This window comes from Ceratotherium simum, chromosome 5 (genome assembly GCF_057802395.1).
Source record: "Ceratotherium simum simum isolate JZ-2026a chromosome 5, ASM5780239v1, whole genome shotgun sequence".
Taxonomy (NCBI): domain Eukaryota; kingdom Metazoa; phylum Chordata; class Mammalia; order Perissodactyla; family Rhinocerotidae; genus Ceratotherium; species Ceratotherium simum.
Window position 1 is genome coordinate 52,744,226 of NC_141904.1, and position 23,713 is coordinate 52,767,938.

At 40.0% G+C, this 23,713-nt stretch overlaps 1 protein-coding gene across 2 annotated transcripts; it reads left to right on the plus strand.

Moving 5' to 3' along the window:
- The first annotated feature begins 21,599 nt into the window (after positions 1-21,599).
- LOC101387338 (IQ domain-containing protein F5-like) lies at positions 21,600-23,493 on the plus strand. Of its 2 annotated transcripts, none has more exons than XM_014788730.2 (3): positions 21,600-21,617; positions 21,804-21,962; positions 23,041-23,493. In XM_014788730.2, exons 1-3 carry the CDS (start codon positions 21,600-21,602, stop codon positions 23,491-23,493), a joined length of 630 nt encoding a protein of 209 aa, XP_014644216.1. The 2 variants fall into 2 exon arrangements, with proteins under 2 accessions (XP_014644216.1, XP_087287863.1); XM_087431737.1 differs by having other exon boundaries at positions 23,059-23,493.
- The last annotated feature ends 220 nt before the right edge of the window (positions 23,494-23,713 follow it).

Sequence of the window (23,713 nt, forward strand, 5' to 3'; positions counted from 1 at the left end):
ATTATTGATAAGAAAGAACTTACTTCTGCCACTTTGCTGTTTGTTTTCTATATGTCATATTCTTATTGTTCCTTAATTCCTCCATTACTCCCTTCTTTTGTGTTACATATTTTCTAGTTTACCATTTTGATTCCCTTCTTCTTTCCTTTACTATATGTTTTTCAGTTTTTTCTTAGTGTTGTTCTGGAGATTACAATTAGCATCTTAAAGTACAACAATCCTAGTCAAATTAATACAACTTAGTTTCAAGAGTATATAAAAACTTTTGTCCTATAAAGCTCCACAGCTCCCTTATGTTATTGTCCTTACAGTTTCCTTCATATGAGCCCTATGTTTAATTTATTCCTAAATATTTAATAATTTTGTTATTATGGATGGAATGTTTTATCCAATTCAATTTCCATTTAGTTACTGTTAATACAGAGAAACACTGCTGATTTCTGTATATTTATTTTGTATCAGGCCACATACCAAATTCTCTATGATTTCTTACAGACTTTTTTCCTCATTGGGTTCTCTTGGAATTTCTAGGTAAAGGATCATATCAGCGGCAGAAAGAAATAATTTTTATCTCCTTTTCAAAATTTATCCTGATTTTTCCATTTGGTTGCATTTGCTGGAACCAAAACAATGTGTGTAATAGTAATGATAGAAGGTGTCTCTGTCAGGTTCCTGATTTTAATGGAAATAGTTTTCTTTCCCCCCATCACTTAGAATGTTGTTTGCCTTAAACAAAACAAAACTAAGCAAAACTAGTCTTTATCAATTTTGATTAATTTTTCTATCCCAGTTTTACCCAGAGTGTTATTAAGATCAGCTGCTGAACTTTATAAGTGGCATTTTTAGCATCCATTGATTTGATCAGGAGGCTTTTTGTTTTTCCTTTAAATTATTCACTAAAAAAATGCTAATTCTTCCTGATATTGAGACTTTCCTGGAATAAACTTTATTTAATCTTACTATATTATTCTTTTGACATGTTGCTGGATTCTGTTTAGTAATATTTTATTTCACAGTTTATATCTATATTGATTAGTATGATTGGGCTGTATTGATCAGCAAACTACTGCCCCAAGGTCAAATATGGCCCAATGCCCATTTTTGCACAGCCCACAACCTAAAAATGGTTTCTCACATTTTTAAATGGTTGAGAAAAAAATCAAAAGGATAATAATATTTTGTCACATGTGAAAATGACATTAAATTCAAATTTCAATGTCCATAATAAAGATTTATTGGAAAATGGGTGTAAAAGGAAAGTACCTCAAGATAATAAAGGCGATATATGATAAACCCACAGCTAAAATCATACTCAATGGTGCAAAATTGAAAGATTTTCCTCTAAGATCAGAAAAAATACAAGGATGCCCACTCTTGTCACTTTTATTCAGCACAGGGTTGGAAGTCCTAGCCAGAGCATTTAGGCAAGAAAAAGAACTAAAAGCCATCCAAATTGGAAAGGAAGAAGTAAAACTGTCACTATTTGTGGATGACATGATTTATACATAGAAAACCCTAAAGAATCCACCAAAAAACTATTAGAAATTATAAGTGAATACGGTAAAGTTTCAGAGTACGAAATCAATATGCAAAAATATGTTGCATTTCTATACACTAACAACAAACTATCAGAGAAATTAAGAAAACAATCCCATTTACAATTGCAACAAAAAGAATAAAATACCTAGGAATAAATTTAACCAAGGAGGTGAAAGACTTGTACACTAAAAACTATAAGACATTGTTGAAAGAAATTGAAGAATTCTCAAAGAAATGGAAAGATACTTCATTCTCATGGATTAGAAGACTTAACATTGTCAAAATGTCCATATCACCCAAAGCAATCTACAGATCCAATGCAATCCCTATCAAAATCCCAATGGTATTTTTCACAGAAATAGAAGAAAAAATCCTAAAATTTGTATGGAACGACAAAATATCCCAAATAGCCAAAGCAATCATGAGAAAAAAGAACAAAGCCAGAGATATCACACTCCCTGACTTCAAACTGTATTCAAAAGCTATAGTAATCAAAACAGTATGGTCTTGGCAGAAAAAGATACACAGATCAATGAAACAGAAGTGAGATCCCCAAAATAAATTGATACATATAAGGATAGCTAATTTACTACAGAGGAGCCAGAAACATACAGTAGAGAAAGGAAAGACTCTTCCATAAATGGTGTTGGGAAAACTGGATAACCACATGCAAAAGAATGAATGTAGACCAGTATCTTACACCGTACACAAAAATTAACTCAAAATGGATTAAAGACTTGAATGTAAGACCTGAAACCATACAACTCCTAGAAGAAAATATAGGCAGTATGCACTTTGACATCCGTCTTAGCAGTACCTTTTTTAAATACCATGTCTAATTAGGCAAGGAAAACAAAAGAAAAAGTAAATAAATGGGACTACATCAAACTAAAAAGCTTCTGCACAGCAAAGGAAACCATCAACAAAATGAAAAGGCAACCTACTGAATGAGAAAAGATATTTGCAAACCATATATCTGATAAGGGGTTAATATCCAAAATATATAAATAACTCATACAACTCAACAACAAAAAAACCAAACAACCCAATTAATAAATGGGCAGAAGATCTGAACAGATATTTCTCCAAAGAAGACATGCAGATGGCCAACAGGTACATGAAAAGATGCTCAGCCTCACTAATCATCAGGGAAATCCAAAACTACAACACTACAATGAGATATTACCTCATGCCCGTCAAAATGGCTGTTATCCAAAAAACAAGACATAACAAGTGTTGGAGAGGATGTGGAGAAAAGGGAATTCTTGGGCCGGCCCCGTGGCTTAGTGGTTAAGTGCGCGCGCTCCACTGCTGGCGGCCCGGGGCTCCGATCCCGGGCATGCACCGACGCACCGCTTCTCCGGCCATGCTGAGGCCGTGTCCCACATACAGCAACTAGAAGGATGTGCAGCTATGACATACAACTATCTACTGGGGCTTTGGGGGAAAAAATAAATAAATCAAAATTATAAAAAAAACAAAAAAACAAAAGGGAATTCTTGCACACTGTTGGTGGGAATGTGAATTGGTACAGCCACTATGGAAAACAGTATGGAGATTCCTCAAAAAATTAAGAATAGAACTACTTTATGATCCTGCTATTTCACTTCTGGGTATTTAACTGAAGAAAACAAGACACTAATTTGAAAAGATATGGGCACCCCTATGTTCCTTGCAGCATTATTTACAACAACCAAGACATGGAAACAACCTAAGTGCCCATTGACAAATGAAGGGATAAAGCAGAAGTGGTATAGATATACAATGGAATGCTACTCAGCCATAAAAAAGATGAAATCTTGCCATTCACAACAACATGGATGGACCTTGAGAGTATTTTGCTAAGTGAAATAATTAGATAGAGAAAAACAAATACGATATGACTTCACTCATAAGTGGAATATTAAAAAAAAATGCAAAAAAACCCCAAAACAAACTCATAGATATAGACAACAGATTGGTGGTTACTAGAGGGGAAGAGGGTGAGGGGTGGGCAAAATAGGTGAAGGAGGTCGATCGTATGATGATGGATGGAAACTAGACTTCTGGTGGTGAGCATGCTGTAGTGTATACAGATGTCAAATTATAATGTTGTACACCTGATACTTACATTATATTATAAACCAATGTTGCCTCAATAATAGAAAAGATTTATTGGAACGCTACCCCACTCATTCATTTCTATAATATTTATGGCTGCTTTTGTGCTTCAACACATAGTTGAGTAGTCGCAACAGAGACCGTATGGCCCACAAACCTAAAATATTTACTATTTGGCTCTTTACAGGAAACATTTGCCAACCCCTTGGCTAGCTTTTTTTGGGGGGGCTTGTCTTTATCAAGTTTGGTGTTTAGCTTAAATTGGCTTCATGAAACAAATTGGAGAGTTCTCCCTCTTTTTTTCTATTAGAAAATAGTTTAAATAGCTTCGGAATGATCTCTTCTGTAAAGGTTAAATAAAACCCAGCTATGAAACCATCTGGTCCCGGGGCAATATTTAATACATAATAGTATAATCTTATGTGGTAATTCATCTGTTCAAGTTTTCAACTTTTCTTTGATTGATTTTGGTAATTTATATTTTGCTAGGATATCATCCACTTCCTCAATATTTCCAAATTTTGTTAGCCATAATGTTGCCTAGAATATTCTCTTCAAATAATTTTAATTTTCCCCACATCTGTAGTTGTGTCTCAGTTCTCATTTCCTATCTTGTATATTTTTACCCTCTCTCTTTTTTCTTTAATCTGGTTTGTAGGAGTTTATCTATTTTATTAGTCTTTTTCAAAGAACTAGCTTTTGAACTTATTTATCTTTCCTGCAATTTTTTTGTTGGGGGGGTGTTCTGTTTCATGAATTTGAACTTTAATTTTTATTATCTCCTTTGTCCTCATTTCTGTTGGATTATTTTGTTGTTTTTGTTTTTTTTCTCATTCTTAGGATAAATACTGAGTTCCCACATTTTTGCTCTTTCTTCCTTAATAATGAAGGCATTTGGGGCTGTCAAATTCCCCCCAAGCTCAGGCTTTGTTAGGAGGCAGTCTGTTTTTCAGAGAAAAAAAAAAAAAGGTAGTCTTCTTTCTCTTTCGGTAGTTTGCAGTTTCATTTTGGTTTTGTCTTCCATCAAGGGTTTTTCTTAATTTCCAATGAGGAAATTTAATTTTTAAATTATTTGTTTCTGATGTTATTGGACATGATCACTGATTATACTTTTAAAATTAAGCTTTCTTTGGTGCCCAAGTGCATGCCAGTCCTTTGTAAATATTCTATGGACAAATGAAATAAGTGATTACTATCTGAAAGATGTAAAGTTCTGTATGTATCTGATGAATTTTTTTTGTTGATTATTATTTATTCAGTTCTCCTGTGTCCTTGGTTTTTGGCTGCTGATATGGAAATGTCTCACAATAGTGATCACATTCTCCCTGCATTTCATATTTCTGGTAGTTTGTTAGCTGATTCTTGGGGATTTTTAAAGTAGGTGACCAAATCAATGGTAGATACTGACAGTTTTGTAGTGTTTCTTCCTCCCAATATGTACACCTCTTTTTTTTTTTTTTCCTCTTTTCATCTATTGTTGTTGCACAAGAACTCCAGTACAATGTTGAAAAGGATTTGAGGGGAGTGGCACCGCTTTTCCCTCTGACTTTAACACTTTTCATGCTTTCCCACCAACAAGGATATTTATAGGAAGTTTATTTTAGCTAACTTTTTCTTTCTTTTTTTTTTTGTGAGGAAGATCAGCCCTGAGCTAACATCTGCCAATCCTCCTCTTTTTTGCTGAGGAAGACTGGGCCTGGGCTAACATCTGTGCCCATCTTCCTCTACTTTATACGGGACGCCGCAACAGCATGGCTTGACAAGCGGTGCATCAGTGTGCACTCAGGTTCTGAACCCCGGGCCGCCATAGTGGAGCGCGCGCACTTAACTGCTGCACCACCGGGTCGGCCCTTAGCTATCTTTTTCAAATTAATTACGTTTCTTCCTATTCTGATATGCTAATGGAGTTTTTTTTAGACTTTAATATTTTTTAAAAAGACTATTTTTTAGATCAGTTTTGGATTCACAGCAAAATTGAGCAGAAGGTACAGAGATTTCCCATATACCTCCTGCCCCTACACGTGCATAACTTTCCCCATTATCAACATCCCACACCAAAGTGGTACATTTGTTACAAATGACGAACCTACATTGACACATCATTATCATCCAGAGTCCATCGTTTTTTGCTTTTGTTTTTGTTTTGTGAGGAAGATCAGCCCTGAGCTAACATCCATGCCAATCCTCCTCTTTTTGCTGAGGAAGACTGGCCCTGGGCTAACATCTGTGCATATCTTCCTCCACTTTATATGGGACGCCACCAGAGCATGGCCTGACAAGTGGCGCATTGGTGCGCACCTGGGATCTGAACCCGGGCTGCCAGAAGCAGAGTGCACGCACTTAACCACTATGCCACGGGCCGGCCCCAGTCCATAGTTTTTATTAGGGTTCTCCATGTTGTACATTCTACGGATATGGATAAATGTATAATGAGTGACATGTATCCACCATTATCGTATCATACAGAGTATTTTTACTACCCTCCTCCCCAGGCCCTGGCAACCACTGATAATTTTACTGTCTCCATGGTTTTGCCTTTTCTAGAATGTCATATAGTTGGAATCATACAGTATGTAGCCTGTTCAGATTGTTTCCTTTCACTTAGTAATATGCATTTATGATCTTCTGTGTCTTTTCATGGCTGGATAGCTCTTTTTTTCTTTTTAGTGTTGGATAATATTCCATTGTCTGGATGTGCCACAGTTTATTTATCCATTTACCTCCTGAAGGACATCTTAGTTGCTTCCCAGTTTTAGCAATTATGAATAAAGCTGCTATAATCATCTGTGTGCAGGTTTTTGTGTGGGCATAGTTTTCAGCTCCTTTGCGTAAATACCAAGGAGCAAGATTGCTGAATCATATGGTAAGAGTATGTTTAGTTTTGTAAGAGACTGCCAAACCGTCTTCCAAGGTGGCTGTACCATTTTGCATTCCCAAAAAGAATAACTGAGGGTTCTAGTTGCTCCACATCCTTGCCAGCATTTGGCATTGCCAATGTCCTGGATTTTGGCCATTCTAAAAGGTATGTAGTGGTATCTCATTGTTGTTTTTATTTGCATTACCTGATGACGTATGATATGGAGCATCTTTTCATGTGCTTGCCATTTGTATATCTTCTTTGGTGAGGTGTCTGTTAAGATCTTTGGCCCATTTTCTGATAGATTGTTTGCTAACAGTTTTTTAAATGAAGAATTTTATTAAATAATTTTCTATTTTTTTTTCCTTCAAAATTTAGTTAAAGGCAGAGCAACATATCGTCTTCAGAGAGACTGAAGGAGAAGAGATTGCTGGAGAGGTTGGGAGGGTTTTTTTTTTTTTTGAGGAAGAGTGGGTCTAAGCTAACATCTGTTGCCGATCTCCCTCTTTTTCTCTTTTTCCTCTCCCCAAAGCCCCAGTACATAGTTGTATATCCTAGTTGTAGGTCCTTCTAGTTCTCCTATGTGGGACGCCACCTCAGCATGGCTTGATTAGTGGTGAGTACGTCCCTGCCCAGGATCCGAATTGGCGAATCCCAGGCCACCAAAGCAGAATGTGCGAACTTGATCATTGAACCACCAGGCTGGCCCCTGCTTTTCTTTTTACAACTGCAGAAAGGATTTCATGGTTTTCTTCTTTGATCTGTTAGTATCGTGAATTACATCAATAGATTTTTTACTGTGGAAACCTCCTCACAGTGGTGGGTCTTGGCCATATTTTAGATGAGCTGGCACCTGAGCCCCTTCCCCATGTTTGGGGACTACCCTTTTTATTTCTTTTGGTGGGAGACAGCCTGCCTTTAATTATAGAGAAGAAAATGCTGGCTTCTCATTTTCCCAGCTTCCCTGGCTGCTGGGCAGACATGTGACCAGGTTTGGCCAATCAAATGTACCCACTAGGGATTTTCAGTCTGCAGCCTGTGATCCAGAGACCCAGGAGAGCATTCTTTGTGCCAGCGATGGAATCTTTATCAGGCTGGTTCTGTGATGTGGCATTCTTTGTGGTTCTGGATGTGTAGCTTCTCTTTGCTCTGCCTGTTTCTAAGCCTAATCCCCAGGCATCCTGAAAATCTGGTGATTTTCTACTAAATATTGTTTCAGGACTTTTATTTCCTGCTTAAATAAATATGAATCCTCTTATGTTGTTTGTAGTTAAGAACAATGACCAATATACTTGCATTCATGGCATAAATCCTACTTGTTTAAGTATTTTTTGAAATCATCATTGGATTTGGTTAGTTAATGTTTGTATCTGGGTTCATAAGTCAAATCAGCCTATAGTTTTCTCTTCTTGCACTGACTTAATCTGATTTTGGTGTCAAGTGGGTGATAACTTTGGGGAATATTTCTGTAGGTAAAATTCCCAGAGTAGAATTGATGGATCAAGGGGTCTGTGCATTTTTAGTTTTGATGGATATTGTTAAATTTCTATTGAAAGAGGTTTTGCCAATTTGCATTCTGACCCACAGCATATGATACTGCCTGTTTCTCTTCACCCTTACCAACACGGAGGACCTGTCATCACCAATCTACCTGTAATTTCTTTTGGATGAATTGAGCATTTTTGCATTTGTTCAGAATCCTTTTTTCCCTACTGTTTTCTTTTTCTCTGAACTGTCTGTTCATGTGCTTTGCCTGGGTGGTTGGTTTTTCTTCTTATTTGGGGGAAATCCTGGTCTAACTCTTTGTCCTACAGTGATCTGCTGGTTTGGAGTTTAAGCTCAGTTCCCTTTGATATTGATTTTAATAGCTGCTGAACTGTAAAAGATCCTCACAAAGACCTGCAACTTGGAGGGAAGTTGACATTGTTGGCTCTGCCTCCTAATTCAAGACACTCACTTTCCAATTGTATCCACAATTATGCAAAGGTTTTTATTGAAATCACGTGAAAAAATTCCATACTCTCTAATGACAATCAATTATCCTATAAACAAATCAGAAGGTGTTGCATTTTTAAATTTTTAACAAATGGATTTAAAACCAATACAATTTTGGGGGAGAAGATAAGTAAGTGATAAGTAGGTGAGGGAATTATATTTCCAAAATTTTAAGTGTTGAGCTATAAGAGTTTTCGTGAGTGAATCACATTCCTTTTGGTAGCAAAATCACACAAAGAAGAAAATTTTTCAAAACGTCTGTTTTCTAAAAGCAGTTTCAATGGCATCTTATTTTGGCTGGTGAGGCACTCCCTCTAGAGGCAAGAAAAATATCAGCACCAGCCTTTCTTCTGGTGGCTTGTGCTTGCCAGTTAGTAACATTTCAGTCTCCAGTTTTTTGCAGGACATCTTTTTAACTCACTTGACCTTGTTGGTGAGGGTTAGCATTGTTAAAACTGGACAGCACGATACATAAACCTCTTTGTGAGTGCACAGCAAACGCAAATGGTCATCTGTCCTAATTCATGGAAAGCACATTTTTTTGTTGGTTTGTCTTGCTCCCTGGAATGTGACCTCCATTCAGGTAGGGACGTCGTCCATCTTACTCTTTGTTGTAACAAATGCCTGTAATGGTACCTGGCACGCAGCAAGGGTTCAATAATTGTTGAATGAATGAATGAACCTTTGAACAAACGTTCTCCTTAGTGTTGCTTGGAATCCATGACCAGGCCCTGTGGCCACGGGAAGGTATCTGTGTATGACCAAGGGCTGAGTGGCCTGTGCTCATTGGGATTTATTTAACTGGCTTGGACCAAATTCATTCACTCACCACTTTTTTATTAAGCACTCACTCTGTGCCACACGATGTTGTAGGGGCTGGGGACCCAGCAGTGGAAAAGGCAGGCAAGATTCCTGCACTTACGGAGCAGTTATTTAGAGAGTGGTTAGATGGTAACATTTGTTATGGAGAAAAATCAAGAAGGGAAGGGAGACAGAGCGTGCTGGATGGAGAGGAGGTCTCAATTTTAAGTGGGTGGTCAGAGAGCATGTCACTGAGAGGTGAAGGAGGGAGGGAGGAAGCTATGCAGCCATCTAGGGGACGAGCAAGTGTCAAGGCACTGAAGCAGGAATGTGCCCAGCATGTTTGAGGAACATCAAGGAGGCTGGTGTGGCAGAAGAAGAGTAAGACAGGGGGAGAGGAATGGGGATGGAGTCAGAAAAATAAATTTAGGAGACATGTCACAGAGATGTGAAATTGCTAGAAAGAATGGTTGAGAATTTTCCAGCAATGAGGAAGGACCCTGTGAGTCAAAGGCAAAAGCAGGGCTGGGCCTTCCCCACAGACTTCCCTGCTTCCAAAAGTGGCTTCCAGGTTGCCTTCTCATTGACCATTTTCTTGGAAAGAGTCTGATCAGGACTATGAGGTGATAACTCCTAAAGTGATTCTGATGTGGCCCACATTTCAGGAGATAGGAGATGTTCTAGGGGGGCACAAGGTATATACTGGAGGAATCTGCTTAACTAGAGTCTTGCTGAACTAAGTTGAATTAAGAAGAGAATACCTCAGGGGCCATCCCCGTGGCTTAGCAGTTAAGTGCGCACGCTCTGCTACTGGCGGCCCAGGTTTGGATCCCGGGAGCACACCGACGCACAGCTTTTCAGGCCATAGCTGAGGCCGCATCCCACGTACAGCAACTAGAAGGATGTGCAACTATGACATACAACTATCTGCTGGGGCTTTGGAGAGAAAAAGGGAAAAAAAAGGAGGAGCATTGGCAGTAGATGTTAGCTCAGGGCCGGTCTTCCTTAGCAAAAAGAGGAGGATTGGCACGGATGTTAGCTCAGGGCTGATCTTCTTCACAAAAAAAAAAAAAAAAAGAAGAGACTACCTCAGACCTCGATGGTCAGGGGAGGATGGAGGGAGCGTTAAATTCTCTCTGCCCTTGTCTGCAGGTCATCGGGCCTACTTAACCCGGACTGCCACCACTGCCCTCATTGACCAATGAGAATCTTGAAATGAAAACTCTCAACACCTCACAGCATCCACTGACTCCAGAAAGGAACAGCCTCCATTTGAGATGACAGAACAAGGTAAACTTTCTGGACACTGATAGGATTCTCTGTAGCCTCATCTTGTTACTCTTGGACTCTTTTGTACGTTTTCACAGGCTGGTAATTGTGCTAAACTTTCTAGTGTGAGTGGTGATGGACAATGGCATTGCCCTGGACTTCCTGCTGGCTACTTGAGGTGGGGTGTGTGCTGTTGCCAACACCTCTTTCAGCTTTTGGATTAATGACATATTCAACTGGCTCAGCTCCCGATGGGGAGCCTGGCTGCAGTCGATACTCTTAGTGGGCGTGATCACCCAGCTGGGAGTCACAGTTATGGTCATTCTCATCCAGTGTTGCCTAAGACGAATAAGGCTCAAGCCCCAATATGCACAGCTAATTGGGGTATCTGATGGGGTGGCCTAGGCTCCTGAGAATTCTTAGCTGGATACACGAAAGTGAGGGGATGGAGCTGTAGAGGAATGGCTTTGCCATGGCAAGCTTGCACATATCCACATAGGCTACAAAGACAAAAGCTTGAACCACAGTGAAGCTGAGTCTTGGCTGGATGCCTTGGGATCCTCCTAGAACAGGAGAAGATAGAAGGCTTGTAAGGAGCTGCTGTAAAATGTCATCCCTTTTGTTGTGTGGCACAAGAACTACAGGGAGCTGGCACTTTGGCTAATCTTCCTTTCACTGTCTATGTGAGTAAAAAACTGTCTGAATCTAAAGCGGCTCACTGGTTGAACCAGTCAGGCCTCGGCCTTGATTTTCCCTGTCATGTATCTTGTGTGTGCTTGACAGAAAGCCATGCACCTGGGGCTAGTTATCTGTCTTGGTTACTCTGAAACCTCTGGACTGGGAAAGTTGCAAGTTGTAATGCTGATCTTCTGCCTATATGACTGGAATGATATAAAAGACAGGTAGGAAACTAAGCACTGGTTCCTTGTGTCAATGGGCCCCTTGTGGGTGAAAGGTGGGGAGGAACAAGCATCTGCATGGTGGGTAGCTGCTGGACTCCTGAGGAGACCGAAGTTGCCATGCATGCTGATTTCTTGACCTGTGTTTTCTATAGAGTTAAGTAAACTTAGTGCTAGATTAAAGTTTGTTGTGTCTTGAGTTTGATGGCTAATCTACCCTGCCAGTGGTGGGACAGATCTGAATTTGCAGATTGAGGGCAGAAATAAGTGCAAGTATGTCAGTAATCACAATAAGTGTAATGCATTAAACTCAACAATTAAAAGGCAGGTTCAGGGGCCACCCCCGTGGCCTAGCAGTTAAGTTTGCATGCTCTATTTTGGCGGCCCAAGATCGGATCCTGGGCACGGACCTACACCACTTATCAGCCATACTGTGGTGGCAACCCACACACAAAATAGAGAAAGATTGGCACAGAAGTTAGCTGAGGGCGAATCTTCCTTAGGCAAAAAGAAGAAGATTGGCAACAGATGTTAGCTCAAGGTGAATCTTCCTCAGCAAAAAAAAAAAAAAATGTTCATAGATTGGGTTAAATATATTAAACGCATCTATAAATGTTTATAAGAGGTACATCTAAAACAAAGTAACACAGAAAGTTTGAAAACAAAAAGATAGAAAAAAGGTTTATCAGGCAAATTCTCAACAAAAGAAAACTATTGTAACATAGAACAGAATAAAATAGAACATAAAATGGAATTTAAACATTAAAAGAAATTAAAAGTATTTTATACTAGGGGTCATCAAACTATGGCCCACTGACCAATCCTACCCACTGCCTGTTTTTATTAAAAAAGTTTTATTAGAACACAATCACTCTCTTTTGTTTACCTATTATTTATGGCTGCTTTTGAACTATAATGGGAGGTTGGAGCAGTTGCTACAGAGACTGAATGGCTGGCAAAGCCTAAAATATTTACTATCAGGCTCTTTATAGAAAAACTTTGCCAGCTCCTATTTTAAACAAACAAAAGGAACATTATTACAAGAAGCTATAATAGCTTGGAATTTGCATGTATTCAACAACATAACTTCAAAAATATATAAGGAAAAAACTGATAGAATTATAGAGAGAAGTAGAAAATTCTACACTTATAACTGTCTCAGACACTTATAGATCAAGCAGACAAAAAATGGTAATAGAGGGCTGGCTCCGTGGCTTAGCGGTTGAGTGCGCGCCCTCCACTGCTGGCGGCCTGGGTTCGGATCCTGGGCGCGCACAGATGCACTGCTTCTCCGGCCATGCTGGGGCCGCATCCCACATGCAGCAACTAGAAGGATGTGCAGCTATGACATACAGCTATCTACTGGGGCTTTGGGGGGAAAATAAATTAATTAATTAATTTAAAAAATGGTAATAGAATATTGGAAATATCTAATGGATATATGTGGAAAACAATATGGTGTTTTCTTAAAAAATTAAACATAGAATTACCATATGATCCAGCAATTTCATTTCTGGGTATAAACCCAAAATAATTGAAAGCAGCATCTTGAAGGATATTTGTACATCCATGTTCATAGCAGCATTATTCACACTAGATAAAATATCAAAACACGCACATGTCCATCAATGGATGAATGGATAAGCAAAATGTGGCATATAAATACAATGGAATATTATTTAGCCTTAAAAAGGAAGATAATTCTGATTTATGCCTCAACATTGATAAACCTTGAGGACATTATGCTAAGAGAAACCCAGTCAGAAAAAGACGAATACTGGATGATTCCACTTATATGAGGTACTTAGAGTAGTCAAAATAACAGAGACAGAAAGTAGAATTGTGGTTGCCTGAGGCTGGAGGTGGGGGGATGGGTAGTTATTGTTTAATGGGTATGGAGTTTCTTTTTTTTTTTTTGTGAGGAGGACCAGCACTGAGATAACATCCAATGCCAATCCTCCTCTTTTTTGCTGAGGAAGACTGGCCCTGGGCTAACATCCGTGTCCATCTTCCTCTACTTTACATGGGATGCCGCCACAGCATGGCTTAACAAGTGGTGCGTCAGTGTGCACCCGGGATCCGAACCGGTGAACCCCAGGCCGCTGCAGCAGAGAGCGTGCACTTAACCGCTTGTGCCACCGAGTTGGCCCCTGGAGTTTCATTTTTATAAGATGAAAGGAGTTATGGAGATGGATGATGGTGATAACTGAGCAACATTATGAATGTATTTAATACCACTGAACTGTACAGTTAAAAATGGTTAAGATAGTAAATTTTATGTTATGTGTATTTCACTACAATAAAAAAATGAATGAGTAAATATAATTAAAATGGAAAAGCTGAAGAAACTTTTTCAGGGAAGCAGAAAATAATGGATGTTCCATATAAATAGAAGAAACTCACATTATTGATGTCACAAGCATTAAGTGTCCTGGACCCAGAATTCAAAAATAACAAGTGTCAACTCAACATTGGCACCTTGTTCCTCACCTCCCTGGTTAGAGGTAGAGATGGTGAGAGGAGTGGTGAAGAGGCTGCTGAAAAGCCAAGGAACTGAACTTTTGAACAGAATTTTTGATAGCTTGTTGGTGAGAAGGCACAGAAGTTGGAAACTAGGCCTTCCAAGAATGAAAGCAAATCCCCAAATGTTTAGTGTTGGAAGCCAAGATGGTTTACAGTACTAGGAGAAAGGTGAATTGAAAATAATCCAGCATTTCCAATGATACAAACCCAGTTTCACATCATTTTTTTCAATCTCTGAAATTGGATTAAGATGATCCAGGATTGCTAATGCTCCAGTCACCTGTCAAAGCAAATGTAAATCATCTCTGAAGAAAAATAACATCATCTCAGACCTCAACTTCTTTTGAAAAATTTTCTTATACAACATCCATCACTCAATAAAAATTAACCAAACTTCAGACTAAAAAAAAATGCTGGAAAACAAGAGAAATAACTGACAACAGAAATAGACTGACAGAGGATCCAGATAATAAAGTTGTAGATACAAATTTTAAAATAACTATGCTTAATGTGTTAATGAAAATAGAAGACAAAATGAGAATTCAGCAGAAAACTGAAACCTATTTAAAAAGTAACAAATGGGGAATTTTAGAACAGAAAAACACAATAACAAATTAGAAATTCAATGGGTGAGATTAACAGAAGATTAGATAAAGATGAAGAGAGAATTAATGAATCAAAAGATAAGTCAGGAGGAAAGATATGCAATAAAGCACAGAGAAACATAGGGATGGAAATACAAAAGAAAGGATAGGAGACACTAGCAATACAGTGAAAAGTTCAAATATATATAATTAGAATCTTATCCCAGAAGAAGAGTATAGAGAATGAGGAAAAGGCCATATTTGAAGAGATAATAGCTTAGCACTTTCCAAAACTGAGAAAATATATAAGACTACAGATTCAAGAAGCCCAAGCAGGAAAAATTAAAAAGAAAACCACACATGGGCATGTAATTATAAAACTGGTAAAAACCAAAGACAAAGAGAAAACTCTCAAAAATATAGAAAACAAGACTACTTCAAAGAAGCAACAATTAGACTAATAGCTGACTCCTTAGCAGAAGGAATGGAAGCAAGAAAACAGTGAAATTGTATTGTTAAAGTATTGAAAGAAAATAAATAATACCTACAGATCAACCTGTTGAACCCATCCTTCAATTATGAGGATGAAATACAGAACTTTTTAGACAAACAAAATGAGAAAATTAATCACCAGCAGACCAACACTAAAAGAAATACTAAAGTGTATTCTTTAGGCAGAAGATAATGAGCCTAGATGGCAGACAGAGATGCAGGAGCAATAAAAATAATAAATATTTTGGAAATCTAAACAATAATGAATTGTGCAAAACAGTAATTATTTAACTTGGGAAGGGAATTAAATTAAGTTAAAATGTTCTGAGCTCCTTGAATTGTCTTGGAAGATGTAAAAGTACTAACTTTATATTAGACTTTGATAAATTAAGGATGCATAGTGTATTCTTTAAGGTTGCTCTGTTTAATATGGTAGCCAGTAGCCACATGTGGCTATTGATGCTTAGAAATGTGACTAGTCCTAAATAAGATGTGCTGTAAATGTGAAATATACACCAGATTTCAAAGCCTTGGTACAAAAAAAAAAGAGAGAGAATATTATACCTTTAATAACTTATATCAAGTTATTACATGATGAAATGATAATTTGGATATACTGGATTAAATAAAATATATTATTAAAATTAAGTTCAATGGTCTCTTTTTCTCTTTTTTTTTTTTTTACCACGGTTACTAGAAAATTTAATATTATATATGTGGCTCACATATTATATTTGCAACACACATTATATTTCTATTGGATAGTGCTGGTCTAAAGTAATCACTAAACAAATAGTAAAAAGAAAAAAAAGTGTTTAACTTACAAGCTAATGAGGTTGGGAGATGAGGGAAGATGGAATAATAAAAACAATCAAGCCAAAAAAGGAAAGAAAGGACAGAAAGGTGAAAAAAAAAAGAATAGATGAAGGAAATGGAAAACAACTAGTAAGAAGATTGAAACATGAATATACCAGTAATTACACTATAGGTAAATGGACTAAAATTACAAGATAAAGATTGTCAGTCTAGATTAAAAACAAAACAACATGTTGCTTATAAGAGGCACATCTAAAATACAAAGATTCAGAAAGACTGCAAGTAAAAGGATTGACAATTGTAAACCTTGCAAACACTAACCAAATTACTAGTTGTCATTACTAATACAGTCATGTGTTGCTTAATGACGGGGATAAGTTCTGAGAAATGCATTGTTAGGAGATCTCGTCGTTGTGTGAACATCATATAGGGTACTTACAGAAACCTAGATGAAATAGCTTACTTCACACCTAGGCTATATGGTGCTTATGGGACCACCATCATACATGCTGTCTGTCAACTGAAATGTCATTATGCAGTGCATGACTGTACAAGTATGGCTGGACATGCCCACCTTTGGGTGCATATCTCCATTCAAGGTTTGACATTCCCACTCATAGCTGGACATCCCACCATAGCTGGGCATGCCACCCATGGTTGGAAATTCCAACTCATGCCTGGACATCCCCACTCATGCCTGGCCATTGAGGAGTTCAGCTGCTGTGATTTTTGTAGGCCTGACCATCGGCAATTACAAAGGCTTTACCTGGCAAGCCTCATGAGGAAAAGCTGTCCTCCCCACACCAGACTTGGTCACAACCAATGCATCTCAACCTCTGAAGGGACTTACATTCAAGGACTCAGGCCACCAGGGCCAGCTGTGCCCTTACTCTTAGCTGCATTCCTGGCCCAGGTTGCATTCATTTGGAGGCCTCTTTATCGGGGGCCTTTGACTGAGGGCTTTTCTAGATGCCTCTGCCAGGACCATCTTAATGGGGCAGGGGAGGGATTTAAAGACATTTTTATACACTCTGAGTCAGTACTCAGTACTTTTCCACTCCTGGCCCTTCACTCTCCCTCCTCTGGGCCCCTGGGTTCATAAAACAGCCTTTTATTTAGGGATCCCTAGGCAATGAGACAACCCCTGTGTCTATGCTGATCCACGTGACTCTCGAACTGTGTGCTGTTCTATGGGGGAAAATGGAATGGGGAGAGTCGGCGCTTTCTCCAGTTTAGCCTCTTGCTTATACTATTGCAATAAATAATTAAAAGCTTGACTGTTAACTTTCATTTTGGCTTGTTATCTTAATCGTCTACCCTGACACCTGTCAGCTCAGCTCTCTCCAGCTCAGCTGAGCTTCTGACAGATATATTTATTCATGGCTGGACATGCTATCAAAGGCTGGACATCTCCATCCCGCCAATTACCAATAGCTGGACATCTCCATCTATGATTGTACATCCCCCCATGGCTGAACAGTCACACACGTGGCTGGGCATCCCCTCTCATGGCTGAACATCCTGCCTGACTGGACTTGCCCTTGCATGTACTGATAAAGTGTTTGTGTGCACATTTGGCAACTTCATGGACTTGAGAAGAAACACTCTCTTCCTCTTTTTTCCTTCTCCTTCCTCAAGCAAGTTCTACTTTTTCTAGCCCCTGCCCCAAATTTGTGTTACCTTGTCTCCTCTTAGTATGTGGGCAGGATTTTTATGTTTTTGCATAAAAGGAACAGGTCCCAGTTTTACTCTATTAGGTACTGGAATTTGACTTATCACCATTTGTCTTCTTTTCTCTCAAAAAGCTGGTGCTCTATCATTCAGGCTTTCAGGCAAACTTAGGTTGGCAATTCTTAGATCATGTCTCAGATTAGCTTCGTCTCTGTCTGTCTCTGTCTGTCTCTGTCTCTGACACACACACACAGTTGGGAATATGGTATGGATGTTTCTATGCTAAAATTTATCATCGTAATGGTCCCATCAATTATCGCCACCACAGTGGCCTGGATAAAATTTCCATTGCTGTGCTCCCTCCACCTGTCTTCCTTTCCACAACAGTGTCCACGTCATCACACCAGCAGAGCTCAACAGCCCCTTTTCTCTACCGTTAAAGTTCTCGTCTTCTCTCCTCCATTGATGCCCACATAATACTCCATTCTTTTGCCTCTTTCCCTCTCTTCTCTTAAACTACCGTCTAAATCAGGAATCTTTTGGTTGCAAATGACAGAAAACTGGCTTAGGTTTAAAAAAGAGAGAATTTATTGGTTTACCTGAAAGTTAAGAGGGATATCAGTTTATGTGTCTGCTATAACAAATTACCACAAACTTCGTAGCTTAAAACAGCAGAAATTTGTTCTCTCATAGTTCTGTAGGCTGGAGTCTGAAATAAAAGTGTCAGGAGAGCCACACTCCCTCCAGAAGCTCTAGAGATTTCCTTCTTCGGCTTCTCCAGCTTCTGGTGGCTGCTGGCATTCCTTGGCTTGAGGTCACATCACTTCAATCTCTGCCTCCATCGTCACATTGCCTTCTCTTCTGTGTGCCTCTGCCCCTCTCTTACAAGGATACATGTGGATTGCATTTAGGTCTTACCATATAATCCAGGATACTCGTCCTCACAAGATCTTTCACTTAATCACATCTTATGTCATACGAGGTAACATTCACAGATTCCAGGGATTTGATGTGGATATCTTTTGGAAACTTAAACAACAGTGGCTCAAACAAATTAGAGGATTATTTTTATCTTACTCAGAAAAAACCTAGATGTGGGTGGTCCCCAGCTGGTGTCCAGACTTCTTCTATCACTCTACTTTCCTATGCTTATGATTAGACTCTTGTCTTCGTACTCTCAATATGGCTACCAAAGTGCCAACTATCATGTGTACATTTCAGGAAAGAAGAGGGGTAAAGGCAAAGGGCAAGAAGGCCATCCTGGCTTGAGGCAGCCTCTTTATAAGCTTTGCCAGAAGACCCACCCAGTGACTTCTGCTGACATTTCATTGGCCAGTGAGTGCCGCATGACTATTCCTAGCTGCAAGGGAGCCTGATGAAGGCCATCTTTTTTGTTCCCCCTCTCTAGTCTGGACATATTGGTACCCCAAATTATTATGGTTCTATTGGTTAAGAAAATGGATACTGGCAAGGCAACTAGCAGTCTCTTGTCTCAACTTCTAAAATAGTAAAAGGAATAAAATTCCAAAGAAAATCCAATCAATTGAACAAAGATAGGGAAAAATGAAAGAAAAAGATGATAGATGGAAACCATGAAACAGTATGGCAATAAGTCCAGTCATATTAGAAATCATAATAAATGTGAATTTGTGGTATTCATCTATTAAAAGTACAGAGATTTTGCTGGATCAAAACAGACTCACCTGTATTTTATTAACAAAAGGAGATGAGAAGTTGAAAATAAAGCAGTGGGTAAAAATACAGCAGGAGAGAGACTCCTACTTCTGATAATTGTGTGCTAAGTAATTAAGGTTAATTCTTTTGCTGAGAATAACTGTAAAAGCTGATCAAAATACTTTTTAAGTTTCTGCTTGGAGGAATTGAAAAGTAGCAATATAGTAAAAAAGCTCTGGGCCATGACCTACACTAAGAAAGAAATCCAGAGATGCAAGCCTGGCGTTTGGGGATTGGCCAACACCTTCATCTTCAAACAGATAATTCCTGTGCCTCTCCTGTCCCATGTGTTGCACCTACAATTTCCCCCATCTTCCAGCTTCCTTCTGTCTTCCCCACTGCCCTCATCCCATTAACTTCACACTGACACACCCCCAGCCATAAAATGGCCTCCTCGTCTTCTCTACATCTCCCCCATAACCCCAAACTGGCCTCACCCTCCACACTCCAAATGTACTCCTCAGTGACCCCTGGGGCTGAGAATCTGAGAAGGAACCAGGTTCTCACAGTAACCCCCAGGCCTTCTGCTCGGCATTGACTTTGTGGCTCCAGGGGGGTCTTCAGAGGCCAACAGCAGGCAGAGCTGGGGCCCTGCTTGTGTAATGGCTGACCCTCACCCATCTCCTGACTGTGATCTTGAGGTCCTCAGGAAAAGAGGAAGACAGGAGAGTGCTTGAGGCCACTTCAGCCTGAGATGGGGGCCCTGGCTGGTCCTGGGGGCTTCATGGGTTTTCTGGCCTGTGTAGGTCCTGCTCTCTCAGGAGGCTGATGACTGGGTACCTGGCAGATGGGCCAGACACAGGGGATGGTCCAGACACAGGGGATTTAGCCACAGTGAGGGAGTTTACTCTGAACCCTCAATTAAATTCCACTATCTTCATCAAAGATGATTATTGTTAAATTTTTATAGTATATATCTCCCTAATCCTCTCCTTTTTAAAATAATGCCTTTATAACACATACATATAAATATATACCTAGAGAGGGACCATATTGTTCTTCAATTAAATTTCTTTTACTTATACCTTCCATGTCAGTACACAGAGAACAAACTCATTCTTTGTGATTTTATTAAATGCTTCTTAATAGATGAGTTAGATGAGTTTTTACAATTCTATATTCCCCAGCAACCACCACCCAAAGCAAGATATAGTACATTTCTCTGTTTCTCTGTGCTGTTTGCAGGCAATACCTCTTAAACCCCTACACTAGATAGAAACTCTATTCTTAATTATTTTACCTACAGTTTAGTTTTGCCTGTTTTAAAATTTTGCATAAATGAAATCATCCTGTAAGTACTCTTTTACGTCTGGCTTCTTTCATTTAGTATAATGCTTTTGAGATTCATCTATATTATCGTGTGCATCAATATTATTACTACATATTATTTCATGATATGAATATACCACAATTTCTTTGTCTAGTCACCTGTTGGTGAACTTTGAGTGGTTCCCAATTTTGACCTATGTGAATAAAGGTGCCATGAACATTCATGCACAAATCTTTTGTAGACATGTGTTTTCGTTTTTGTTGTATAAATACCTAGGAATATAACTGCTGAGTTAGAGGGTGGGTATATGCTTAACTTTATTAGAAACTGCTAAACCATTTTACAAAGTGCTTCTACTGTTTCCTACCTTCCCACTAGTGGCATATAAGAAATCCACCTGTTGTACATCCTTGCCAATATTTGGTGTTGTCAGTGTTTTTTATTTTAGCCATTCTCTAGGGTGTCTGGGGATATCTCACTGTGATTCTAATTTTCATTTCCCCCATGACTAATGATGTTGGGCATCTTTTCATGTGATTATTAGCCATTCATAAATCCCTTTTTGTGAAACACTTATTTAACACTTATTTAAGAATTTTGCTCATTCTTTCTAATCATTATTTGGTTCCATTGTTTGATTGAACTGAAATCCATGTATTTGAATTCCCTATCTATGAAGGTTTAAATTGTCTCAAATTTATGTTTTTATCAACCATCCTGAAATGACTGAATTTATACACTTTTACACCAATGGGCCGGTATTTCCAGTGTCCTGCCTAGTCAGCCAAATTTGGGGCATTTATGGCAGGAAAGAATGGACAGGATTTCCACATTTTCACTAAAAAGGGCTCAACTGTTGGGAACCATCCTGATGCCTGAGTCATAGGTGCCCTTATGACGTCATAGCTTTCTCCCCTCTGTCCCTCTTCCTGCCAGAGCTGTGGCTGGAGGAGTACAGACCTGAGAGCAATGGAACTCTCATGTTGCTAACTATGGGAAATTTAGGGGATTGCAGACCTGAAGGGATTTGAACCATCTATTTCCAAATCATGGGCATTCGATGTTGTGTAAGAGAGAACCAGTTCACCCAAAGTTGCAGGCAGGGGAAGGTGGATTTCCATATTAACTCAGGAAGCGAGTCCTACATCTAGGGTCTCTGGGCAAGCCAGGAGGTTGAGTATGTGGCAGACTTGGTACAGAGTAGTACAGAGAACAACCTACCCACACATTTCCCCTCTAAACTCTAATTACAGAAGGATGGCCAGTTTTGTGAAATTGTAGTAGAAGATGTTGATGAAACCACATTGATGAAAGAGAAAGAGAAGAAGAAAAAGGAAAAGAAAGGAAAACCTCCACCTCCATCACCACCACCACCTCCACCACCTCCACCCCCTCCACCCCCTCCACCAAAGGTAGGTTGATGGAGGCCCTCAAAGTTGAGGGTGACACCAACCTGCAACATCTCTGACCGAGCCACGCAGGAGTGATGGGTTGTCTTCTCTGTGGCCCGTAGCATGGGATGATCATGGAATTTGTCATCCAAACCAGGAAACATTTGTAAGTGAAAGATAGTGCTATGAATGGTTACTCGGGAACAATAATCATAAACTGAGAATGTCTCAGGCCAACCAGAGTGAATGGCTGCCTTATCCAGAGCTGGGATGATAGGGATTGACTCATCCCTGGCTCTCCTCTTCTCCTAGTCTCTTCTTGGTCTGAGAAAGGTGGGTGACTGAGACATGGAGACTTGGTTGTAGGGAGGGGAAACCTGACAAGTGGGAGTCAGACAATGCAAAGTTGGGGAGTGGAGTGGTGAGGGCTGTGTTCGGGGAACACGTTGCCAAGTACAGGGAACCCACGTCTAGAATTGTGTGGGAGCATGTGTGCAGGATGCGTGCCTGTATGTGTGCTAATTGAAGTTTAAGGTGTGAGAACGAAAAGAAGTGAAAATGAGAAATAAATGAGAAAGACTCTAAACTGTGTGGAGCAGGGAAACTTCTAATACTGTGACTCGACAGAAGGAGACAGCAGGTTGTGGACTAGAGCTGAAGTCAGGCATGAAAGGCAAGCAAAGGATGCCACTTCTCTAGCCTGTGGGTGGGATTTGAAGGGAAAGGATATGTATCCCAGGTAGGTGGTCAGGCACAGGTGGAACCTGACAACCCTTTGACACTTAGATCATGGTGTTCTTGTTCTGGTTGACTGGCCAACCAGATCCATGTAACCAGGTGATAGCTAGGGCAGGTGTGCCTCATGTTGCAGATGAGGAGCCTGAGACTCAGAGAGCAACATGATCCATGCCCATTAAGAAGAGAGTGGCAGAGACAGGACACTTATCTAGTCTTCCGGCTCCAGCCAATGTCCCTGCCCAGTGCTCCTGAACTTCTGAAGAAGGAGCAGTGGTTGATAATAGATCAGCACCTCTACCTGGCACACCCTGGGGCTGAGATGGGTGGGGAATGTTTCCTGAGTGTCCCTTTGTTTCCCTAGAAACCCCGCCCCCCAGAGATAAAGAAGCCAATCGCCAATGAGCTGACAGCCATAAAGATCCAGGCCTGGTGGCGGGGCATCCTGGTGCGACGGACACTGCTGCACGCGGCGCTCAGAACTTCCATCATTCAGCGGTGGTGGAAGCTGACACTGGCAAAACTGCTGGAGAAGAGGCGGCGGGCGGCCCTAGTGTACCACGCGCTGCAAGAATGGGCAGTGGTCAAGCTGCAGTCCTGGGTCCGCATGTGGCGCATCCACCTTCGTTACTGCCGTTTGCTCCATGCTGTCCGCATCATCCAGGTTTACTGGCGCTGCCATAGTTGCCATACTCGTGGCTTTTTCCGTGGCAGCTATGAACTCACAGCAAGCCAGCTGGGGCTTGAGCTTGAGATCTTTCTAGGATCACAGATTTGTCGTATTACAGACTGCATCCCCTTCCCAATAAAGAACTGATCAGGTCTGCTCCAACTCTGTGTCAGCATGATCTCTGTCAGACAAGCTGCAGGTGGTCCTTGTCTCAGTGAAGGGTCAGGGAAAATGATGGCAGATACTGGACATCTCACAGGTCAGCTCTGAGGAAGCGGCAGGGGTTGTCTGGGGTCCCATGTGGAGAAGGATCCTGAGAGCCCTATGCCGGATGAGCAGGACCTGTGATTGATTAGCAATGTCTGCC